This window comes from Cebus imitator, unplaced genomic scaffold (genome assembly GCF_001604975.1).
Source record: "Cebus imitator isolate Cc_AM_T3 unplaced genomic scaffold, Cebus_imitator-1.0 Scaffold235, whole genome shotgun sequence".
Classification (NCBI taxonomy): Eukaryota; Metazoa; Chordata; class Mammalia; order Primates; family Cebidae; genus Cebus; species Cebus imitator.
In genome coordinates, this window is record NW_016107550.1 from 282,321 (window position 1) to 302,785 (window position 20,465).

General features: G+C 39.9%; 1 protein-coding gene across 1 annotated transcript in view; it reads right to left on the bottom strand.

Moving 5' to 3' along the window:
* The window catches only part of ZRANB1 (zinc finger RANBP2-type containing 1), a 40,850-nt gene that overhangs the window by 3,501 nt on the left and 16,884 nt on the right, over positions 1 to 20,465 (bottom strand). The window contains exons 2-6 of the mRNA XM_037727617.1: positions 19,251 to 19,372; positions 14,498 to 14,685; positions 6,504 to 6,657; positions 4,946 to 5,017; positions 3,965 to 4,163 (exon numbers count right to left, since the gene is read on the bottom strand). Of these exons, the coding sequence (XP_037583545.1) occupies positions 3,965 to 4,163; positions 4,946 to 5,017; positions 6,504 to 6,657; positions 14,498 to 14,521 (449 nt within the window). The 5' untranslated portion in view covers positions 14,522 to 14,685; positions 19,251 to 19,372. The remainder of the gene's footprint in view (positions 1 to 3,964; positions 4,164 to 4,945; positions 5,018 to 6,503; positions 6,658 to 14,497; positions 14,686 to 19,250; positions 19,373 to 20,465) is intronic.

Below are 20,465 nucleotides of genomic sequence, written 5' to 3' on the forward strand. Positions count from 1 at the left end.
AAAAAAAAAAAAAAGGCCCGTGCAGTAGCTCACACCTGTAATCTCAGCACTTTCGGAGGCTAAGGCAGGAGGAACTCTTGAGCCTAGAAGTTCAAGACCAGGCTGGGAAATATAGTGAGATCTCATCTCTACAGAAAAATTTAAAAATTAGCCACATGTGGTAGCACACTCCTGTGGTCCCAGCTACTCCTAGGAGGCTGAGGTGGGAGCATCACCTGGGCCGAGAAAGTGGAGGATGCAGTAAGCCAAGATCATGCCCCTGCACTCCAGCCTGAGTGACAGAGCAAGACCCTTTCTCGAAAAACAAAAACAACAACAACAAAAACCCTCACAACTAACTAAAAAAAAAAAAGACACCACCTCTAAAATTCACAATGTACTTTCAGCCTTTCAATAGATCAGGAAATTTTCAAAGAAAGGGCCAGGCGCGGTGGCTCACACCTATAATCCTAGCACTTTGGGAAGCCAAAGAGGGCAGACGGACTGCCTGAGCTCAGGAGTTCAAGACAAGCCTGAGCAACATGGCAAAACCCCATTTCCACTAAAAATACAAAAAATTAGAGGGGTATGGTGACACCATCTGCAACCCCAGCTACTCGGGAGGCTGAGGCACAAGAATTGTTTGAACCTGGGAGGCAGAGGTTGCAGTGAGCCGAGATCGTGCCACTGTACTCTGGCCTGGATGACAGAGTACGACTCTGTCTCAAAAAGAAAAAAAAAAAAAAACAGAAAATTACCACCAAAGAAAAGATTACAGGATGCCTTTTTAGCGGGTACCTGCAAAGTGGTAGCTTTACCACAGTTCAAACCTGGCTTTCCATCTTACAGGGCAGAGTCATCACCAAAACTTCAAGGCAGTGAAACAACATTGCCAAGAGCCCACTGTCTTAGGAACCAAACCATGCTCACCCTCTTGACACAGGCAGGCCCATAGCAGTGGACATGTAAATCAGCAGCAGGAAGCTGCTTGGTAACCACAAGACCTGATCAAGAGGGCCAGACAGAGCACTGACCACCACCATCAGGCTTACCTAGCCCGATGAACCCACTTCAAGCTACCAGACCAACCTATGGCAGCCATCTCCACTAACGGGCACAAAAAGCCCTCTCTCCTGGACAATGACTAATTGGCTGAACCATCTACCTGAGTGACACATTCTTTCTTCAGCTTTATTACACATCCAATCAGGTTACCATCCAGGAAGCTATTTTATTTCTCTGATGTGCCCACAAATTGTTACTCTATTACATTATGCTTTTTTCTCCTCCCTCCCACCCAAGACAGAGTCTCACTCTGTCACCCAGGCTGGAGTGCTGTGGCACGATCTTGGCTCACTGCATCCTCCTCCTCCTCCTCCTCCTGCATTTAAGCAATTCTCATATCTCAGCTTCCCTAACAGCTGGGATTACAGGCATGAGCCAACCTGCCTGGCTAATTTTTACATTTTTAGTAGAGACAAGGTTTGACCAAGTTGGCCAGCTTTGTCTTGAACTCCTGTCCTCAAATGATCTGCCTGCCTCAGCCTCCCAAAGCACTGGGACTGCAGGCATGAGCCACACACCCAGCCATACTGTGTTATGCTTTAATCTACAATTTTGCTCTCAAGAAAGCAATTTATAGGCCGGGCTCAGTGGCTCATGCCTATCCTATAATCCCAGCACTTTGGGAGGCCAAGGTGGGCAGACTGCCTGAGATCAGGAGTTCGAGACCAGCCTGGCCAATATGGTGAAACCCTGTCTCTACTAAAAATACAAAAAATTAGCCAGGCAGGGTGGTGCATGCCTGTAGTCCCAGCTACTTGGGAGGCTGAGGTAGGAGAATCGCTTGAGCCTGGGAGGTGGAGGTTACAGCGAGCTGAGATCATGCCGCCGCACTCCAGTCTGGGCGACACAGCAAGACTTCGTCTCAAAGAAAGAGGGACAGAGAGGGGAGGAGAGGGGGAGGGGGACAGGAGGAGAGGAGGAGGAGGGAAGGGCAGGGAGAGAAAAAGAAAAAGTAACTTACATTGTTCTCATTTCCAAATTCTAGAGAGTGCTTTCATTCAGTAACGTTAAGTATTTCCTGAGCACCTACTATATGTCAGGCTATTCTAAGTACTGGATCTTCCACAACAATACAAAACAAAATCCCTGTTCTCATGAACTTTATAATGTTACTTATGTAAGCCCTAAATACTGAAAAGAAAATTTACAACTGTTAAGTGCTCAAAAATGACATAAAGGGCCAGGCACAGTGGCTCACACCTATAATCCCACCACTTTGGGAGGCTGCTAAGTGCTCAAAAATGACATAAAGGGCCAGGCACGGTGGATCACTTGAGGTCAGGAGTTCGAGACCAGCTTGGCCAACATGGCTAAACCTCATCAATACAAAAACTACAAAAATCAGCTGGGCATGGTGGCAGGCACCTGTAATCCCAGCTACTTGGGACACTGAGGCAGGAGAATTGCTTGAACCTGGGAAGGCAGAAGCTACAGGGAGCCATCACACCACTGCACTCCAGCCTGGGCAACAGAGCAAGACTCTGTCTCAAAAAATAAAAATAAAAAGACATAAAGATACTAGGGTAATAAAGTTCTCTAGAGTAGGGTTTTTAGCATTATTTGTAAGCATTCAATTAGATAAAGGAGAAAAAACACACATTGATGTACGGAAAACTGTACGACTTTTTACATGGCTTCTGCTAGTTACTAACTTCAACAATAGGCAATTTAGCCTCTTTGAGCCTTATAAAATAACTAAATGAGATAATGTTCAAAGAAGCAAGAAAATACCACGGAAGTCAAATAAATGTAGAGACTGAACTATCCATTCACAAAAACAATGATTTTTCCAGTGTCTGGATGCAGGTAAAATATATCTATATAAAGAACACTTTGAGACGACCAAAGAAATATGATTATGAACTGTTAGATAACTGAATCAATGTTGAATTACTTAGATGTAGTAATGGGGATGTGGGTGAGTAGGAGAATATTCTTGTTCTGGAAAGATACATATTGATATTTTGAAGGGTAAAGCATCATGATGTCTACAATGAACTGATCCAGGAGTCTTTCTGTATGGTGACACGGAGCAGGTGTGGCAAAATGTTAACAACTGCTCAACTGAATGAAGAAAATACTGGGATCCACTGCACTGAATTTCTTTAAAATTATTATATGAGTTTGAAAATTTGCAAAATAAAAAATGTGATCTTAAGACTCCCTCAGGAAGGAAAAAAACTTGTAACACAATGTCAAGATAATCTCTTAGTTGAACACAAATATTAAATAAGGCTGGGTGTGGCAGCTCAGGCCTGTCATCCCAGCACTTTGGGAGCCTCAGGCAGGTGGATCACTTGAGATCACGATATCAAAGCCAGCCTGGGAAACATGGCAAAACCCCATCTCTACCAAAAATGATAAAAATAGCCAGGCATGGTGATGAGCACCTGAAGTTCCAGCTAATCAGGGGGCTAAGGTGGAAGGATGACTTGAGCACAGGAGGTGAAGGATGCAGTGAGCCAAGATTCCACCACTGCACTCCAGCCCAGCGACTAAGCCAGACCCCGACTGAGCCAGACCCTGTCTCCATCGATGGATCAATCAATCAATCCGAAAGGTCTTATCAATACTTACGGCTACTATAACTTGAAATGCTGCATTTGAAATGTTCAAATACACTGCTTCTGTTTTATAGAAACAATAAATGCTTGCATTTTAAAGCTTCAAATGTTTCTATTTTAAAATTTAGCAAAAAAAGGTACAAAAACCATTGATTCTTGCTTTTATCGTGTTTCTTGAGGGAAAAACAAAAAAACAAAAACCACGGACATGTTCAACATATTTTAATGTCCAAAATGAACCGTTTTTCCTCTAGTTTCCATATAAAATATAACTGACGTGAAAAGTATTCCACGACTACAGGAAATGATCCAGCAAACGCACTCCTGGTTTGAAACAGGGAAGAATGCCAGCTCACCAATGTGAACAGTCATGCAGGCTGTCATGCAGGGCTTTCCGAAGCACCGAGTCCTTGTCATAAATGCCCCAGGTAGCCTGTAGTACTGAATCAAGTAGGCAGTCTCCTGCAGTCCGATTCCAAAGTGCATATAGTCGACTGTCCAAACGTGTAGCCAATTCCAAGGACCAGTTAATAATTGGAGATTCTTCTTCTAATTCTGTACGATGAATTTAAATACATGTTCATTTCCATACCTATGTCATTAGAGAATATTCATGGGGAGAAGAACCTATTTTCTAGATATAAAATGGTTTATATGCAATTTACCAATAAACACCTAAATAAAAACTGACCAATTGAAATACAAACTTTTGAGTACTGGAAACATCTTCTGCCTCTAGAATAATTTAATCAACTTTTAAATTCTTTATAGTATGATCTTCTAAAAAGTGTTTAATATAGAAATACACATTCTGGAACAGGAGGCGGAAACCCAGGTTTTGAAATTTTTGTTATCTTTATTTGTGCACTCTGTGACAGTGAACAATACAATGTAACACTGAAATTCAGGACTCTGTATCTTTAAACCAGCCGGGCGAGGTGGCTCATGCCTATAATCTTAGCACTTTGGGAGGCTGAGGTGGGTGTACTGCCTGAGCTCAGGAGTTCGAGACCAGCCTGGGCAACATGGTGAAATCCCATCTCTACTAAAATACAAAAAATTAGCTGGGCGTAGCGGCATGCACCTGAAGTCTTAGTTACTCGGGGGTTGAGGCAGAAGAACTGCTAGAACCCAGGAGGCAGAGGTTTCGGTGAGCCAAGATCGCACCACTGTACTCCAACCTGAGTAACACAGCGAGACTCTGTCTCAATCAATGAATCAATCAATAAACAAACAAACAAACCAAGCTGACCATACACCAAACTTTACCATATCTTACTAAACAAAACTTGCTTGATCAGAAAAAGGTAAATTGTACTCATTAATTCCATGTTTACCTTTTTGAACGTCTCTATCAAGCACCTCATCAAATAATTTTTCTTGGACTGTTGGAGGCAAATCTTCAATATCTACAAAGAAAAAGCCAACTTAAAAGATCTTTTGTTTCATAACTTATATTTGATATTAGCATTTACTAGTAACTTCTTCTAAAATAACTCCCTTTCCATTGAAGGTTATCAGATAGCTTTTTCTTAATATACAAGTATAACGTGAGTTATATAAAATATTTCTTTTCTGGGCCAGGTGCAGTGACTCACACCTACAATTCCAGCACTTTGGGAGGCTGAGGCCAGCAGAATGCTTGAACTCAGGATTCTGAGACCTGCCTGGGCCACACGGCAAAACCCTATCTCTACAAAAAATATACAAAAATGAATCAGATGAGGTGGCAGATGCCTGTAGTTAAGCTACTCAGAAGACGATGGTGAGAGAACTGCTTGAGCCTGGCGAGGTCAAGACTACAGTGAGCTATGATCTTGCCACGGCACTGCAGCCTGGGTAGTAGAGTGAGACCCCATCTCAAAAAAAACAATCTGATCATTCTGGGGTAAGCTTAAATACAGAATGAGTGCATTTCAAACGAAATTTCCTCCAATTTCAGAAAACTTAATTACTATTTCCTACAAGTTGTAAACGCCCATTTATGTCAGAATATAAAAATTAAAACCACTCAGATCTAGGCTGAGTAACACTGCAAGACTCCATCTCTACAAAAAAATTTTAAATTAGCCAGGTGTGGGAGGCATACACCTACAGTCCTAGCTACTCAGGAGGCCAAGCCAGAAGGATCACTTGAGCCCTGAAGTTGGGAGGATGCAGTGTGCTATCATCATGCCACTGCACTCCAGCCTGGGCAACAGAGCAAGACTCTATTTCAATTTAAAAAAAAAAAAAAAAAAACAGATCTCAGATGAAAGATTTTAGAAACTTCTGGTGTTTGGTACTAACCAAACACCAATTGACAAAATGCCAAACATCAATGCCAACTGACAAAAAGCATTCTGAAAGCCATCTTCAACTGTCAATGAATTGAAACATGAAAAGTTGCTTCACAAATACAGTAGAAATAAATACAATGAGTAAAAAAAGGGATGACATGTTCAAGAGAATGGAGTATGTTCAACTGAAATATCATAACTCTACCCATCAAAAGCTCATGTTCTAAACCCATTTCTTAATACCAGGTTATCAATACAGCTATCTAATTTCAAAATAACATACAACCATGAAAAGGGAAAATTTTTCAAAGGAGATGTTTTTAAGGATATTCTGAAATAAAACCAAAGAGAAAATAAAAAACAGATTTTCAAAAAATAATCTGAGGTCCACAAAGAAATCCATTACTATCAACTGCTGTATTCCTCTCAGATAGCTAAAGAATTTACTAACAAGTAGCTTTCTATATGGTCACTTCCAGCATAAATAAGACAGTCAAGTAATTTAAAATGCACATATAGTAGCTATGTTATGTGCCTTCTAACAAAAACATTTTTCACCCATATACACAAATATAATAAAATGAAAAAATATTTTTACATTAGATTTTGGAGTTACCTGCTGGCAACGTAAATGTTACAAGGTCAGTCAGAAAATAGCAAGCAAAATCCCCCTTTCTCTGATGAAGAGAGGCAGCGATCTCTCTCCGGATTTGTTCTGTCAGTTCAGGACACACCATTGCTGGAATACACTTTGCTGCTTGTTGAGACACCTTAAATACAAAACAAACTTTCCTCTCATCTCATGTATTATAAATAGAAGCAGAAAACAACAGTATTTCAAAGAAATCAGCAAAATTTCCCAATAATTCAAGGCTTTATTTAATCTTAAAATACATTGGGTTTTATTTCCTTATCAATGCAAGTATGTATCAGTACAACTTTTCAAAAAGTGATAAAAATATTTTAACCTCTGATTCAGTCTTTCTATTTAAGAATTTATCGCAAGGAAATACTCAAAGATGCACATAAAAATTTACGGAAAAGGGTGATGTCCATAGACATATCACAGGAAGAGGGAGGGCAGAAAACCTAAGTAGACTAACCATGATGTACCCAATAAAAACATCTTTAACAGCTCACAGAGAAAGAGAAAACTGCAAACATTTCTTCTCCTACAAGCTTCAAGTACCCTAGTTTGGACTAAAAAAAAAAGAGCATGGTATTTAAAGGGTTACTTCCCACTGCCCTCAAGCCTTTTCTTCCTCTCCATTTGTTACCACTCTGAGTTTTTTAAAAAGCATTTGGCATCTTCAACTTTAAACACAGACTGCCAACATCTGAAGCTCGGCCTGACAGGAGTGAGATGGGAGCACTACTGCACAGGCCTCTAAGCAAGAAACAACAAACCAAGGAAGACTAGAACTTTTCTTCTTTTTTTTTTTATTTTTTTTTTCTTCTTTTTACAATGCTAAATAGCAGCAAATGTTGCAAAGATTTAATTTAACCTTATATTTCAGTCATATCCAGTTTGTGAAGCTAAATAAAACTATGTACACAAAATTCTAAAATCATAGTTGAGCATCTGTGAAAATACAACGAGGCCAAGCACAGTGGTTCATGCCTGTGATCCCACCAACTCTGGGAGGCTGAGGCGAGTGGATTGCCTCAACTCAGCAGATCGCGACCAGCCTGGCCAACATGACGAAACTCTATCTCTACTAAAAATACTACTACAAAAATTAGCTGGGAGTGGTGGAGTGCACCTGTAGTCTCAGCTACTTGGGAGGCAGAGGCATGAGAATAGCTTGAACCCAAGAGGAGAAGTTGAAGTAAGCTGAGATCGTGCCACAGCACTTCAGCCTGGGCAACAGAGTGAGACTCTGCCTCAAAAAAAAAAAAAAAAAAAAAAAAAAAAAAAAAAACAAAAAAAAAAAAAAAAAAAAAAAAAAAAGACATTTCTGTTCATACCTCCTTACACACATATTTGTCTACGCATTGGTTCAAGAAGTAGAATTGTTGAGTTAAAGGGTATATGTATGTTAAAAATTATTATTTTAAATTTTACTTCAAGTTCTGGGATACATGTGCTGAATGTGCAGGTTTGTTACATGGGTATACAGATGCCATGGTTGTTTGCCATACCTATCAACCCGTCATCTAGGTTTTAAGCCCTGCATGCATTAGGTATTTGTCCTAATGCTCTCTCCCCTTTCCCCCCGCCCTCCTCTTTCTTGTTTTGTTTTGTTTTGAGTTGGATTCTTGGTGTTTTGCTCAGGCTGGTCTCAAACTCCTGGGCTCAAGCAATTCCCCTGAAGCTGAGGGCAAATGTGACAACTATGTTGCTTGCTTTTAGCTGTGTTGTGTGTTTTTTTTCCCCCTAAAAAAGGAGCCTCTTCAGCCTCACTGTAGATTACATCTCTGACATGTGGGTCAAAGGTAACGGTTGCCTGGGTTGTTTATCAGGAACATAGAATCAGCTCTGGTTCACTTAGAACCAGGTGAGACCACTGATACCTTAAACTGGGCCTGCATGAATGTCTGATGGGTGACCTTTTGAAGTCAGAGGGCTGAGAACTAGAGCTCCACCCTCAGATCATGCTGCCATGTCTGCCTGCCTGCCTCCCTTCTTTCCTCCCTCCCTCCCTCTCTTCCTTCCTTCCTTCTTCCTTCTCTTTTTCATAGAGACAGGATCACCCAGGCTGGAGCACAGTGCTGTGATCATAGCTCACTGCAGCCTCAAACTCCTGGGCTCAAGTCATCCTGCCGCCTCAGCATCCCAAATTGCTGGGCATTTTGGGAGGCTGAGGCGGGAGGATGACTTTACAGGCCCGAGCCACCATGCCTAGTCAGTGCTGCCATTTTTTGAACATGTGTCCTATGAAAAGCCAAAAATCTAGACTACCCTTTTATAGAACACTGATTATCTCACTTTTTGTTATACCTAATTATCTTTCCCCGGGCCTTAGACCACCCTGCTCTTCTATCCCATAAATATTCCTAAACTCCATGTTTGGGGAGGCGGATTTGAGACCTCTTCTCCCATCTCCTTGCTTGGCTGCACACATAAATAAATCCTTTCTTTGCTACAAAGCTCATCATGTCCATGGTTGGCTTACTGCGATGTGAGCAAAACAGGCCTGGTTTTGTAACTGCCCAAGGGGCTCACCCTGCCCTCTTCCTAGACAGAGCGAATTCATCAAGACAGGAGAATTGCAACAGAGTAAGAGTAATTCATGCAGAGCCAGCTGTGCGGGAGACCAGAGTTTTATTATTACTCAAATCAGTCTCCCCTGGAGCAGAGTTTTTAAGGACAATTTGGTGAGGGGGAGGAGAGGCCAGTGAGCCAGGAGTGCTGATTGGTCAGAGATGAAATCATATGTAGTAGAAGCTGTCTTCTTGCACTGAGTCAGTTCCTGGGTGGGATCAGATGAGCCAGTTTATTGATCTGGGTGGTGCCAACTGATCCAAGTGCAGGGTCTACAAAATATCGCAAGCACTCATTTTAGGAGCAGTTTGGGAAGGGTCAGAATCTTGTAGTCTCCAGCTGCATGACTCCTAAACCATAAATTCTAAACTTGTGGCTACAAAGGCACTTTAGTCCGCAGGCAAGGAGGTCTGCTTTGGGAATGGGCTGTTATTGTCTTTGCTTTAAACCATAAACTGTAAACTAAGTTTCTTCCAAAGTTAGTTCAGCCTTTGCCCAGGAATGAGCAAAGACAGCTTGGAGGTTAGAAGCAAGATGGAGTCAAGTAAGTTAGATCTCTTTTACTGTCTCAGTCACAATTTTGCAAAGGCTATTTCAGTTCAGCAACACTCTTGCCTTAGCCAGCTGAGTAGCTGGGATTGCAGGCACATACCACTATGCCTGGTTATAATTATTAATTTTTATTTGTTAATATTTGACTTGACACTGCATAGAAACAGTACAAATTTCAAGATGCACAGAGATTATATATTAAAGTCTTTCTTTCATTCCTGTTCTCCAGGAATCAATTTCCATCCCTAGCAACAACCAGTTACTAATTTCTTGTGTATCTGTTCAAAAATATCAATATGTAGCCGGGCGCAGTGGCTCAAGCCTGTAATCCCAGCACTGTGGGAGGCCGAGGGGGGTGGATCACGAGGTCAAGAGATCGAGACCATCCTGGTCAACATGGTGAAACCCCGTCTCTACTAAAAATACAAAAAATCAGCTGATCATGGTGGCGCGTGCCTGTAATCCCAGNAAAAAAAAATGGGGCAAACCCAGAAAATGACCTGAAACCATAGGAAGGAGCAGAAGCACAAGGCAACAGTGGTGGGTCTGATCACATTCATCCCTAGAGGATTCTCAAGCACATTCAAGTTTGATGAACAATGTTCTAGAACAAGAATGTCAAAAATGTGCAAGTTGGAAGGGAGGACAGAAAAAAAAAAAAAAAAAAATGGTGCAAACCCAGAGTGAGCCTGTTCCCAGACATCACCAACCTGGACAACCATCCCAAGGGTAAGTGGGGTCTGAAGAGCAACAGGTCTTCCAGCTGCTGCTGCTGCTTCTCAAAGAGTAAGGTTTACTGATAATGTTACCTACATAATATATGTGGACAACTAACTGCAATTGCCATTAAAAGAAATAGTGTTTCAAAAACTCCGCATACCCAACACAGTCACCTGACTCCCTATTTCAAAACTCCGGCCTGGCCCAGTGGCTCACACCTGTAATCCCAGCACTGCATGAGGCCAAAGCAGGAGGATCACTTGAGTTCTGGAATTCAAGACCAGCCTGGACAACATAATGAAACTCTGCCTCTATCCAAAAAGGAAAAAAAAATAATAATAATACATTTATATATATACACGCACATATGCTAGGCATGGTGGCATGCACAGTAGTCCCAGCTACTAGGGGGGCTGAGAGGTGGGAGGATCACTTGAGCCAGAGAGATCAAGGCTGCAGTGAGCTGTGATCACACCCCTGGGTAACAGAGAGAAACCTTATGTCAAAGGAAAAGAAATAAAGGACCAGCCTGGCCAACATAGCAAAACCCCAACTCTACTAAAAAATACAAAAATTAGCTGGATGTGGTGGCACACGCCTATAGTCCTAGCTATTTGGGGGGCTGAGGCAGGAGAATCACTTGAACCTGGGAAGTAGAGGTTGCAATGAGCCAACACCACACCATTGCACTCCAGCCTGGGTGACAGAATGAGACTTCATTTCAAAAGAAAAATAAAAACTCCTACATGAAAATTCAGTTATACTAGACTTTATTGGCCAAGATTATCATTAACCATTAAAACTCTCACTACATCTTAAACTACATGAGTCCAACCATTAGTCAACGCTCAAACATGGAAAATCAAATTATGTATTTTCAGACTATAACCAACTATTTGTCAAGTAACACAGTTAAAATGGCTCCCCAAAGTAAATTCAAAAATCATTTATTCCAATCATCTAGCCCTCAGGCCCTTTCCAAAAACCTAGAAAGACCTTTCAAAAAACCACCTGGACTGGACCCTGAATACCACAAACATTCTAAAAGAAACCTACCCTCCAAACAACCCCTTCCACCACCATCTTTAAGCAAGATGTGCCCGTGAAGCCTGCCACTCACCTCACCTTTTCAACTTTATGGTTCTCAACCATCGCCGTAGGCTGAGAGTTCTTAATTTAGGTTCCATGATCTTGGGAATGTTCCATGAACTTTAATGGGAATTTCATTTTAAATCCATTTTCCCCAACTTTCTGCCTATATTAAAATGTATTTTCTTATATATCACAAATTTAATTTAGTATTTTGGTAACTATTACTTCAATACAACTGATTTCCTGTGTAATCTTATTTACTTCTTATTTTATGTATTTAAAAACATTATTTTGGGAAGGAGTCCATAACTTTCACGAGACTACCAACGGGGTCCATGACACAGAATCTGACATACATATCCCCCAACTCTAATGTTCTCCTGTTCTCATTCCAAAAGAACTTGGCTGAGCATTCTCTGTGACACACCCCCTTAGTCTAGACTTAGTCCAGACTCCTCCACTTCTACTCTCCCTACTGGCCCCTTTAATTCTGACCTTTGGAGTATTTACTCCATGGAGACTGAATTCATTACCAATTTTTCTCTTTGCCTGGAACAAACCCCCTCCACCTCTCCCACACTGTTCTCCAGGGTTGCTCTACATGGACCACCGAATATAGCAAAAGTAATGGTATGTTGCTTCCTAAATCCATTTATAAAAGATACTGCAGGTATCAAAGACACTGGATCACTCTCTTGCACTCTGTTTCTCTCTTGGATCACCTGCTGGGGGTGAAACCAGCTGCCGTATCATGAGCATCCCTGTAAAAGGTCTGCACGCCAAGGAATTGAAGACTCCTGCCAAAAGCCATGTGAGTGGGCTTACGAACAGATCCCCGAGCCCCAGCTGAGTCTTTTGACAACTACAGCCTTGGACCGCTTGACACTGTAAGCCAAAACTATTCAGCTAAGCGGTTCCTAGATGCTAACCCTCACGATTTCTGTGAGATAACATACGTTTCTTGTCTCAGCTGCTAAGTTTCCAGATAATCTGTGATACTGCAATAAATATACTGCTGTTCTATTATCATCCCACTGTTAGTCCTCAGATTGTTTTCAGGAGCTCAATGGCTCATGACGGCCCCTCTAATACCCTGTAATAATCTTCTACCTACCTGAAGGGAGCCCCTAAAGATTTTCACCCTAGTTCATAGCCACCTTCTTTATCCTGGCTCCTGTTACCACCAGCAAAGTACAACTCCACACTGACAGCCCTTCTAGTATACAACACACAATACGACTAGACACCATAACACAAATGCAGCCAGGCCTTCGACACTAGAAAAACCACCTGTAACTCTTCCATCTCATGTTCCAAAACTTGGATCCCTCTACCTGAAAAGTGCCCTTCTCCCTTATACTCAGCAAGCCTGCACTTTTGTCTTCATCATGGCCTTCAGTCTCTCAAGCCCCCACCCCAGCTTCAACGGAATTCTACCAAACTGTACACAATGGTTAGCTACTACAATCATGTTTCCATCTAACCTTCAAATGTTTTAATCCCTATACATTGCCCTGTAATGGTTCGAACTTGCCAAATAATGGCAAATTTGAATAAGCAAATATGCAAACATGTATACAAAAGATGTATACTGACAAAATTTGAATCTACAACTAATATGACTCTCCGCATTTTTACTCTATTTCTCTTGTCATTAAAAAAATATTACCCGGGCCAGGCGCAGTGGCTCATGGCTGTAATCCCTGCACTTTGGGAGGCTGAGGCGGGCAGATCACCTGAGGTCAGGAGTTTGAGACCAGCCTGGCCAACATGGTGAAACCCCATCTTTCTAAAAATACCAAATTAGCCAGGCTTGGTGGCGTGTGCCTATACTCCCAACTACTTGGGAGGCTGACACAGGAGAATCACTTGAACCCAGGAGGCAGTGGGGGCAGTGAGCCAAGATCATGCCACTACACTACAGCCTGGGCAACAGAGCGAGACTCTGTCTTAAAAAATAAAAATTAAAAATTACCTGGATAATAGAGTCACATCCTGAATAATTCATATGAAATATCTATCATTTGTAGCATGTACCTGGTTATCTAAGCCAGAAACCATTAGGTCCACACTGTATCTTCCCATGTCCAATCAATCTACTCCTTCAGACTGAGGGCCAGTCTGAGTCTCTCAAACCGCCTTCCCATTTCTATGGCTACTACCCTCCTGGCAGAGTTCTTGCCAGCACCTCTATAACCCCTCCTAACCCTCTCCGGTGTGCAGCAGCCAAAACACAATCTGCTCTGCTCACTCCCCTACACCTGTACATAACACCATTCAGTGCCCTAGGAATACTCTTCAAATTCCTTGACACAGAAGATCCTTCATAATCCAGCCTCTGCTTATCTTTCACACTTACCTTCTCTCTGTTCTCAATCACCATCTCAGCCATGCTGAGTTACCTGCAAGTCCCTGGATTCACCACAAATTCCACCATCTCTGCCCCCGGTAAAAATGCTTTCCTCAACCTCCCTTGTTTCCCTCATCCACTTCATATGGCTAACTCCCAACTCCTCCCCTTCAAAATGTAGCAAAAACATTACCTGCTATAAGAAAGAAGACAAGACACCTTTCAAAACTCTTTGTGTATTGCCACAGCACTTGGCATTTACAACTACCAGGGCACATGCTGCACAGAATTACCTGTTCATTTCTCTACTTTTCTGGAGATGCAATGAAGGAAGAGCCAATGTCTTTACAATTCTATCCCTTTTCAGCCCAGTGCATGGCACATAGTAAGTACTCAATAAATATTTGTTAACTGAATGACTAACGAATGAATGACAGACACATCCCAGGCTTGTTTGAACCAAATATAGTAAGTTAAAACATTGCTGTGACTATTTAAATATTTGAAAGTATATACCCTTAAAAATTATATACTGTTGAAGTCTCTTAAGTTTAATGTTATTTTTTAAAGGGGGTAAAAGAATTCAAAACATTTTAAAACTGCTTGAAGAAACATTATAAAATCAAAAATGAAATCTAAATAACAGATTTCCTTAATATAAAAGAACATTTAACCAAAATACCACACTCACCTCTGTAAGCAATATTGCTAGCATATCCTGCCTCTGAAAACGTATAGCCAAGTGTACAAGAGTATAGCCAACGTCAAAGGCAGAAGGACGGTTCAGCAAGCGTACTTCGTCTGCGGTGAGCTGGCGTGCAATGTCTCCTCCTGATGACTTGTATGCTTCTATGGCAGCTAAATCACCTTCTACAACCCCTAAAACAAGCAGCAAGATAGAAAAGCATTTAATCATAATTTTCTTCAAAGAGCACAAACCTGAAGTAATCACTCCAAACTCTTTAAGTGCTTCTGTGCCTCCCGGATCCTGACGCATCATTTAAATGTCCTAAAGAATAAGAAAAATTAGTTTTTTCCTTTCCCTTTAAAAATTTTCCTTCCAGAACTAGAACTGCCCAGGCACTTACCTTACCATCAGTACAGGCTCCAGTCTCTGGTGGGATTTAGAGGAACTATTAGACTGTATGAACTGGATCGAAGATCAATAATCTAGTACAAGAAACCATACGTCACAAGAGACACTGAGTCCCTGGTTCTGGTCCTGCATTCATTCTGACTCTGCAGAAACTAAGGAGACAAGGGTATGCTCCGGCTGGTGTTGAGCTCCTCCTGCCCCTTACACTGCATTCTTAAAACAAATGTTGAGGCTTCCATACTGCTCTTTAGCTTAGAAACAACTTAGAGCAACTGAAACCATCTTCGCTGTAAGTAAACACTGGCAACATTTTGATTTCAGACTCTCTTATAGCCAAGTCTTCCTTAAACCCATTAAGAATTATTAATAAGGCCGGGCGCGGTGGCTCAAGCCTGTAATCCCAGCACTTTAGGAGGCCGAGGCGGGTGGATCACGAGGTCAAGAGATCGAGACCATCCTGGTCAACATGGTGAAACCCCGTCTCTACTAAAAATACAAAAAATTAGCTGGGCATGGTGGCACGTGCCTGTAATCTCAGCTACTCAGGAGGCTGAGGCAGGAGAATTGCCTGAACCCAGGAGGCGGAGGTTGCGGTGAGCCGAGATCGCGCCATTGCACTCCAGCAAGGAAAAAAAAAGAAAAACTCCGTCTAAAAAAAAAAAAAAAAAAAGAATTATTAATAAAGTAAAAATTGAACCAGATGATTTCAAAGAAAATATGCTAAAATAAAACATTTCAATTCAGTTAGAATAGGAGGAAAACACAAATATCACTTCTGCCCAAATCTATAATGAACTCCATTATCACTGAACCATTCTATTAATCTCAACACAAATTAATGTTAGGTAAATGTAGTAATACTATCTACTAAGCAGTCTGGAAAGTACAGGTATTAATCAGCCTTGGGGGAAAAAAAGTGTAAATTAGTTTCCAGTTTACCACAAATTGTGTTTAAAACAATTTTAAAATAATTATTTGTGGGACCAAATACTTTTAAGTGTTTCCTAAGTTACATCAAGACAAATGTGTTTGCTGGGTAGAATAATAATACTAGGTAAAAATATTCTTAGTGTATTATTTTAATTGCCATCTTGAATTAGGAATTAGATAAGACATATTTCTTAGAATGCAACAGATTGGTAAAATGCAACAATTCAATTTCCTACCATTAGTAAAGACAACAAGGCTTCAAAGTAATTCCTACATTTACTGAATCCTCATGATATACAGAACACCATGCCAGGCAATATGAGAAATACAAAGACAGTGAAAATGTGACTCCAATATTCAAAACAGTCCTTTTAAAATTACATTTGTGAGCCATAAAAGGCCAGCTTCAAAAGTTTTCAAACCCTATGGTCATAGGTCCTTCCTGCAAATTTAGATCCTCTCCTCACAAAAATGACCCCCTGCCCCCAACATAGACATATACATTCTTCAGGTTGAAAACCCATGATATTAAGGAATGCCTTCTTACAGGAATTCTTATCTTCAAAGGTTGATGATATATTCCTCACTATGTATATACAAGTTCAGCTACAAATGCCCTGTCTCCATCCATCTTATTCTTCTAAGGAACAGTGCCCTAGAGAAGTCAGGGCTAAAGCTTAATCAAGGATGGCATGAGATAAGGGCTATAAATCTTTCCAAAAGGGCAAGACTTTAAAATAGACCAGAATGTGCTATTTGAACTAAAAACAAATCTACGGCTGAAGAGTTTTCTATTTCCAATTATTATGTTCAAATACAAAAAAAAACTCTAAAACTTCTGCTTATTTAATGAACAATTAAGTATAATCTGATAGGGCCCGTAACTTTTCAGATAATTCAGTGCAGTTGAAGACAGCATGCCCATGCCATCTCCTTTTACTTCGCAGCATTTCTGTATGAAGGCAATGACTTTTCCCTTCAGTCCTATCAAAGCCCTTAACTATTTTCGGGTATATGTAGCAGCAATGCACCTTTTATAGTCTTCAGTTTTAACCTAAAAATACAACTACTTATAAAATGTTTTGTGTTACATAAAAAATGTTCCAATCACTTCCAAAAAAACAACCCAAGAGTCTGATCAATTTACCTGAAAAAGCAAAGAGGAAGATCTGTACAATTTATATGTGTGTGTGTATATATATATATATATCTATGTGTGTATGCCTTTATGTAGGTGTTTATGCAAGTTCATGTTCATTTTTTATTTCCCAAAGACTAAGACAAGGTAATCTAAAGCTAAGCACTAAATAACTTCCTTCTGTTGATTGAAGTAGGGGAGGTCTTCGAATCACTTTATTAATTTTACCTATCGCACCGTATAGCTGAAGTTTAGAAATAATCTCATTTTAGAAATTCTTAAGATTTCCTCTCTAATGTCTCAGAGAGATTTCTGTAATTAGAAGTTAATGAGCACGGCGGGGGGGGAGGGGGCACAGACTAGCACAACAAAATTAGCAAAATGTACTTTGGAACTATAATGTACAATAATATCACCCATTCTGTTTTCATTAAGTGCTTTTTAAAAATATATCCAGAACTTTAAATGTTGGCTTGCATGGTATGTGAATTATATATCAATAAAACTGATACATAAAAACACAACTAGGATTTCTATTTGACATAATACAACATTATCAAAAACACTTAATTACTCCTGACAACTCCATGCTCTACATTAAACTGCAAACGGGCTTCCTGACCATTCCCCAACATGGAGGACATACAGAAGATGAGAACAGACTATTGTCAGTTCTAAGCACAAAATTCTCCAAATTTCCCAGAGCATGAAAAACACATATCACATAAGTATAGGTGAAAAATAATATTTAAAAGAAATTTTATTATCTACTGTTTGGAGAATATGTAATTTCATTCTTTTCATTAAGCATAATTACAAGCTTACAGTCTCAGTGACCAGTAAATTTTCAGCTACAAAGATTAGTAAATTTATTACAAATCAAATTTCACGAAAATATCGCTGAACTGTCCCCATTTTTGCTATGTCTTTATTGCACACTGCTCAAAGACAACTTCAGGAAGTTTCGACAGTTACTTCACAGACGGTTACTTCATACAGCAGAAACACTTTTGCTGTAGACATGGTGTTTAATAGAATTTGGCCCATACACATATAAAGTTTTAGCCACCACATATTTTCTACTTAGGGAGCAGAGAAAAACCATCATAATTAACATGCAAAAAAAAAAAAAAAAAAAAAAAAAAAACTTACAATTATGAAATATCTGAGTTCTTCACATAATTGTATTTTGAGCACCTTTTAATGTCAGGGGATAAAAAGAAAGTAGAAATAAGGTAGGAGAGTTGGTAGACAGGAAGAGGCAACAAATAAATGCAAGTGTTAAAAACCTCACTTTATAGGACAAAGGCCAGGAAAAAAAATTAAAAGTTCCAAGAGAAGATAACATATTACTGACATCTCACAACGCCTCCAAAAATAATTGAAGCTTTTTTTTTTTTTTTTCTTTTTTTTGAGATGGAGTCTTGCTCTGTTACCCAGGCTGGAGTGCAGTGGCATGATCTCGGCTCACTGCAACCTCCACTTCCCAGGTTCAAGCAAGTCTTCTGTCTCAGCCTCCTAACTTGGAACTACAGGCACACGCCACCACACCCAGCTAATTTTTGTATTTTTAGTAAAGACAGGGGGTTTCACCATATTGGTCAGGCTGGTCTCGAACTCCTGACCTAACGTAATCAATCCATCTACCTCGGCCTCCCACAGTGCTGGGATTACAGGCATAAGCCACAGCACCCAGCCGAAGCATCTTTCTCTTAATACTTTTTTTTTTTTTAATTTAACAAACGTGTATTACGCCTTCTGTTCCTTCCTTCTTCATGTTATGAAGGCAAATAAAAGGACAGCTAAAGCCACTCTGAGATTAACTTTATAAAACTAATCTGCAGTATCATCATACATTCAAAATTGAATGAAACGTACCATTAGCCTCATAGCGAAACATAATTACAGATAAAGTGTAAATATGCTTCTTAAAACATGAAGGCCTAAAAATAAATGAAAGCTACTTTATTAAATATTACTAAACAGCTAAAAAATAAAAATAAAAAACAAACGTATTATTCTGTAATCTGGGCCAGGAGTAGAGTTTAAATATTTTGAAGCCACAGGTCAACAACTCACTGGGGACTTCACAGCTACTATGGAACTCCGTTGGTTAGAATTTAGAGCTGGCTCATAGATGTTTAGAAAACAGACTTATTTTTTCCCCCATATATGGCACAGTTTTCAAAGTTTTGCCTTATTTTCCTTTATGACATAAAATTGTAATGGTTACTAACTTTGAAAAGAATGCCAAATGGTAAAAAAAAAGCCAGGACTTACCTGAGCCCACATGGGCCAGCCCCACACTACCCTGGAGTTCTATGGTAGCTGTGACATCACAGCATGGTTTATGCTGTGGGGTCAGGGTGGACCTGGAGTCAGCTGGCACAATTTCAGGAACCCTTAAAGAGAAAAGTTAGTTTTAAGTGGTAATGTTCAGAATGTCCTTTACCATGGTAAGAGAAAGATGCAGATGTGGTTTCCTCTAGCCAGAGTTTAACTCATTCAACTGGTTTTTATATCACAAGCATTTGGCTACAGTTTAATCCTGAACCTGGCTTAGAAATTCAGAGCAAACTCTTTCAAAAATAACGAGCTACTTTTTCAATAAAATGACTTCAATATTTTTTAAAGTGTACCCTCAAGTAGGCAAAAGCAGAGGAACAATCTCAAAAATAATTTGAGCGGGCCAAACCACCTCCTAGTTGCATTTTCCACATAATAACAGCAACAAGCTAAGATCTACTATTTCTAGTCCTAGAACAGTGCTACAAAACAATAACTTACTCAAAAAATCAACGGATGAAAATCAAAATCATAAACAAATTCTTAAATTTCATCTATATTAATATCAAGACTAGCTTCTATTCAATAATCTCACTGTCCATTTCTAAAATATCCTCTTTAGAAAAATAAAAGATTCAATGAGATAAAGTCAAATAGTCACTAATTAAAGCTTTTAAAATTATCTGTAAGTTATGACAAACCATGTCAAATGTCATCTATACTACTGAGCTCTTTCTTCCTTGTATCTTTGATCAGGGTGTTAACAACCCACTCTTGTGGAAATATAAGTCTTCAAAGTCATGAAAAAATACCTAACCTAAACATATATCTTCATAAAAAAGGAGATCCTGTCAAGCAGGAAGAATTACTGCTTAAAGTATTACAGAAGGACTTAAAGGAAAGTTATCTTTGCAACAAGTGATCAGAGACAGAGACGTTAATGGGCTAAAACAGATTAACATGAGTTCAAATTACGAAGGTCACTTAAAATATCACTGAAATACTCAACTGAAAGGAAATTACAGTTCTTAAAAGTCTTAGGTTCCAAAAGTACATTTTGAAACTCATAAAATAATGTATGCCAAAACCACATTTACCACTGAAATTATGTCCAAAAGTCTTTCTGACTTCAAAATAAAAATTTCATTTGCCACACTGCCAAGTTATCCTGACTGAATTTGAAATCAATTTTTTTTTTTTTTTTTTTTT